Below are 3,007 nucleotides of genomic sequence, written 5' to 3'. Positions count from 1 at the left end.
GGGGCGGGGCCGAGGCCTTCCTCTGGGCCTCCTCCCTCAGGTCCTGGCTGATGTCCGGAGACGAGTAGGAGCGCTTCAGTTTGGACTGCTCCCGCTCGCRGCTGGTGTCAGGCTCGGCGGACCGCGGAGGCTTCTGCTTGACGGTGGGCGGCGTGGAGGGCGGGGTCTGGGGAACCGTGACCTCGGGGGGGTACAGGTGGACACGGTTGGTCGGGGAGTGGTAGTATCTGTAGATGCCGGTCACCGTGTCCAGAAACTAACCAGGAAAAGGGAGGAAAAGGGTTAAATATAAACCTTTAAATAAAACTTTACTTTAAGGCAGGGTGTCCAAAGTGTGGCCCGGGGGCCATTTGTGGCCCCTGAACTGATTTTGTGTGGCCCCTGACTTCAGTTCAAAAATTATACTAATTTGTTTACAAATTTGTCCCCCCGGCACAGGATGGAGACTTTCTATTTATTATTAGGACAAAATGATCACAAAGTAAAATCTTCTTCCAATAAAAAATATTGGCAACAAAACCAATTAATTGTCTTTAAATAATCAGGATCTTAGCTTTATCCCACATCTTTTTAGTGACTTCTACTGAAAAACTGATTTTGCTGCACTCCAATCTGCTTTTAATTCATTTATTAAATTTGTCTGAAAACAACAAGTATTTTCAACAAAACAGTGACCTAAATCCTGATTTTATTGATCAGAATTGACTAAATTGGGTTATTTTTTTCCCCAATTGAAACCTAGAAAATTGCAAAATTTCTTTCAATAAAGGAAATCCTGCAAAACCCTTTTAAACTTCTGGATCTAGATGAATTTAAGCATCCATTTCTAGCAATAAATCTGACTAATTTATTTGTTTAAAAAGTATTCAGTGCTTATTTGTTTAAAAGTATTCAGTGCTTATTTGTTTAAAAGTATTCAGTGCTTATTGTTGATCAGGTAAAGGAAAAATATTTTTGGCCCAGGTGACTAAATGTTTGGACTCCTCTGAATTAAGGGTTTAAAGAGGCGGCACCTTCATCCAACCGTCTGGAAGTCCTGGGACGCTCCGGCCCATCTCCTCGCTGCGTGCTCGGGTCAGAGGCTCCCTCTGTGAAGAAACACATAAAAATAAAGAGTACTCTAATATTTAACAATCTYTAAAATAAATTATATCAGGGTTCCTACAGTTTACAGCAAGTTAAATTTAAGACTTTTTAATGTTAAGTGAAATTAAATTTAAGACCAATTTCATAACAAACACAAGTGACAAAAAATAAAAACTGGCAGAAACTCATGAATCAAAGTATTTTTGGTTGAATTATTCAAATATTGCTAATTATTTTTATCCATATCTAACNTCAGGGTTCCTACAGTTTACAGCAAATTTAATTTAAGACTTTTCAATGTTAAGTGAAATTAAATTTAAGACCAAGTTCATAACAAACACAAGTGACAAAAAATAAAAACTGGCAGAAACTCATGAATCAATGTATTTTTGGTTGAAATATTCAAATATTGCTAATAAACCAATTATTTTTATCCATATCAAACTATAACAGAAACATCTTATCAGTCAGTTTTAAACTTAATCTAACTTCAGGAAATCCTCTGACGACCCAGAATGTGCAGTTTTAGGACCCACAGTGGGGTCTCAACTCACACTTGCTGTAGATGAAACCTTAAAGTGACATTATTTCTTTACAAGAAATATGAATGCATTGTGGAAAAGACAACATTAACRTATTAGAAAACAAATTTCACGTTGCTCAGATGAACAGTTGTTGAAATATTTACATGTGAAACAACAGGAAGTGATGTCAAAGGGGAATGTCTGCATGTGGATATTTAAAAAAAATAATTTTTACCAATTATTTTAATATTTGAGGTGAATTATAATCATTCTATTTACAATGTGTTCACATTTTTAAGGCCTTATTTTTGGATTGATGAACTCAATGACCTGTAAGACTTTAGGATCTGCAGGAACCCTGTACATTCAGGGTTTGTTTCATGAAATCTCGTCTGTAACGAGCTGAAGCTCCGCCCCCTGCCGTGTCACCCCTCCTAAACGAGTGGGACTCAGTTTGAGGTGATGAACTCACCTTTATTTCAGAGACCAGGTGGTTCGGAACAGGTGAGTCCAGAGACATGCTCTTAGAAGGAGCCTCAGAGTTCGGATCTCGTCCCGGCCTCTCCCTCTCGCCCCAGACCCGGTTCTCCTTGTCCTCCTCCTCCTCCGCTTTCTGTCGCTCCAGCTTCTTCTTCTCCTGTTTCTTCTCCTCCTCCTCCTTCCTCCTCTTCTCACTGGCCTCTCTCTCCAGCCTCTCCTTCTGCTCCTCCTCCAGGCGGCGCTCCTGGTTGCGTTTCTCCTGCTCCTGTCGGGCCTTCTCCTTCATGGCCAGCACCTCGGAGTGGATCTGTTTCTGCTCGTCTTTGGACAGCGCCGCGCCGCTGCTGAACGCCGGTTTGCCCGAGCGGTCGGGGATGACCGGGCCGTTGGGAGTGCCGGGTTTCGTTTGATCGGACGGTTTCTTGGTGCGGTCGAACTGCAACAGAAACACCAAACGTGGGTCAGATTTACGTCACGAGGACCCGATGAAAAGATCTGAGAGGTTCTGATGGAGCAGAGACCTGAGGGAAGGACCTGCCGGCTGCAGGAGACGGGCTGGCTGCAGAACCCTTCTTAGTCGGGTCGAGCCCGGCTGTCGTAGAGTCGCCGCCGCCGCCGGACGCRTCGACTGAGTCGGGCAGCTTGTCGGCGAGCGCGGAGGTTTTGGACGCAGGGGGCTCGGCGGGTGCGACCCCGTTCACCAGGACGGGAACCGACGGCTCTGGAGGCTCGGGGGGAACTTCGGGCTGGTCCTGAACCGGCGCCAGAGGATTCGGTTCCTCCAGAGACGGGTAGCTGAAGTTCACTGTTCGAGACGTGACCGGACAAAGAGACGTTAGCATAGCGTTAGCATTAGCATAGAGTTTGTGTGTTTCCAGGGTTCCTGCAGCTAAAAGCAGGTTCAATCTAAGACTTTT

At 44.4% G+C, this 3,007-nt stretch overlaps 1 protein-coding gene across 1 annotated transcript in view; it reads right to left on the bottom strand.

Moving 5' to 3' along the window:
* usp8 (ubiquitin specific peptidase 8) overlaps positions 1 to 3,007 on the bottom strand; it is a gene marked incomplete in the record, with an annotated part of 24,767 nt that overhangs the window by 5,423 nt on the left and 16,337 nt on the right. The window contains 4 exon segments of the mRNA XM_014026652.1: positions 1 to 256; positions 1,014 to 1,088; positions 2,083 to 2,526; positions 2,612 to 2,895. Of these exon segments, the coding sequence (XP_013882106.1) occupies positions 1 to 256; positions 1,014 to 1,088; positions 2,083 to 2,526; positions 2,612 to 2,895 (1,059 nt within the window).

The sequence above is a fragment of the Austrofundulus limnaeus genome, unplaced genomic scaffold, assembly GCF_001266775.1.
Source record: "Austrofundulus limnaeus strain Quisiro unplaced genomic scaffold, Austrofundulus_limnaeus-1.0 Scaffold578, whole genome shotgun sequence".
Classification (NCBI taxonomy): Eukaryota; Metazoa; Chordata; class Actinopteri; order Cyprinodontiformes; family Rivulidae; genus Austrofundulus; species Austrofundulus limnaeus.
This window is presented reverse-complemented; position numbering and strand designations above follow the sequence as displayed.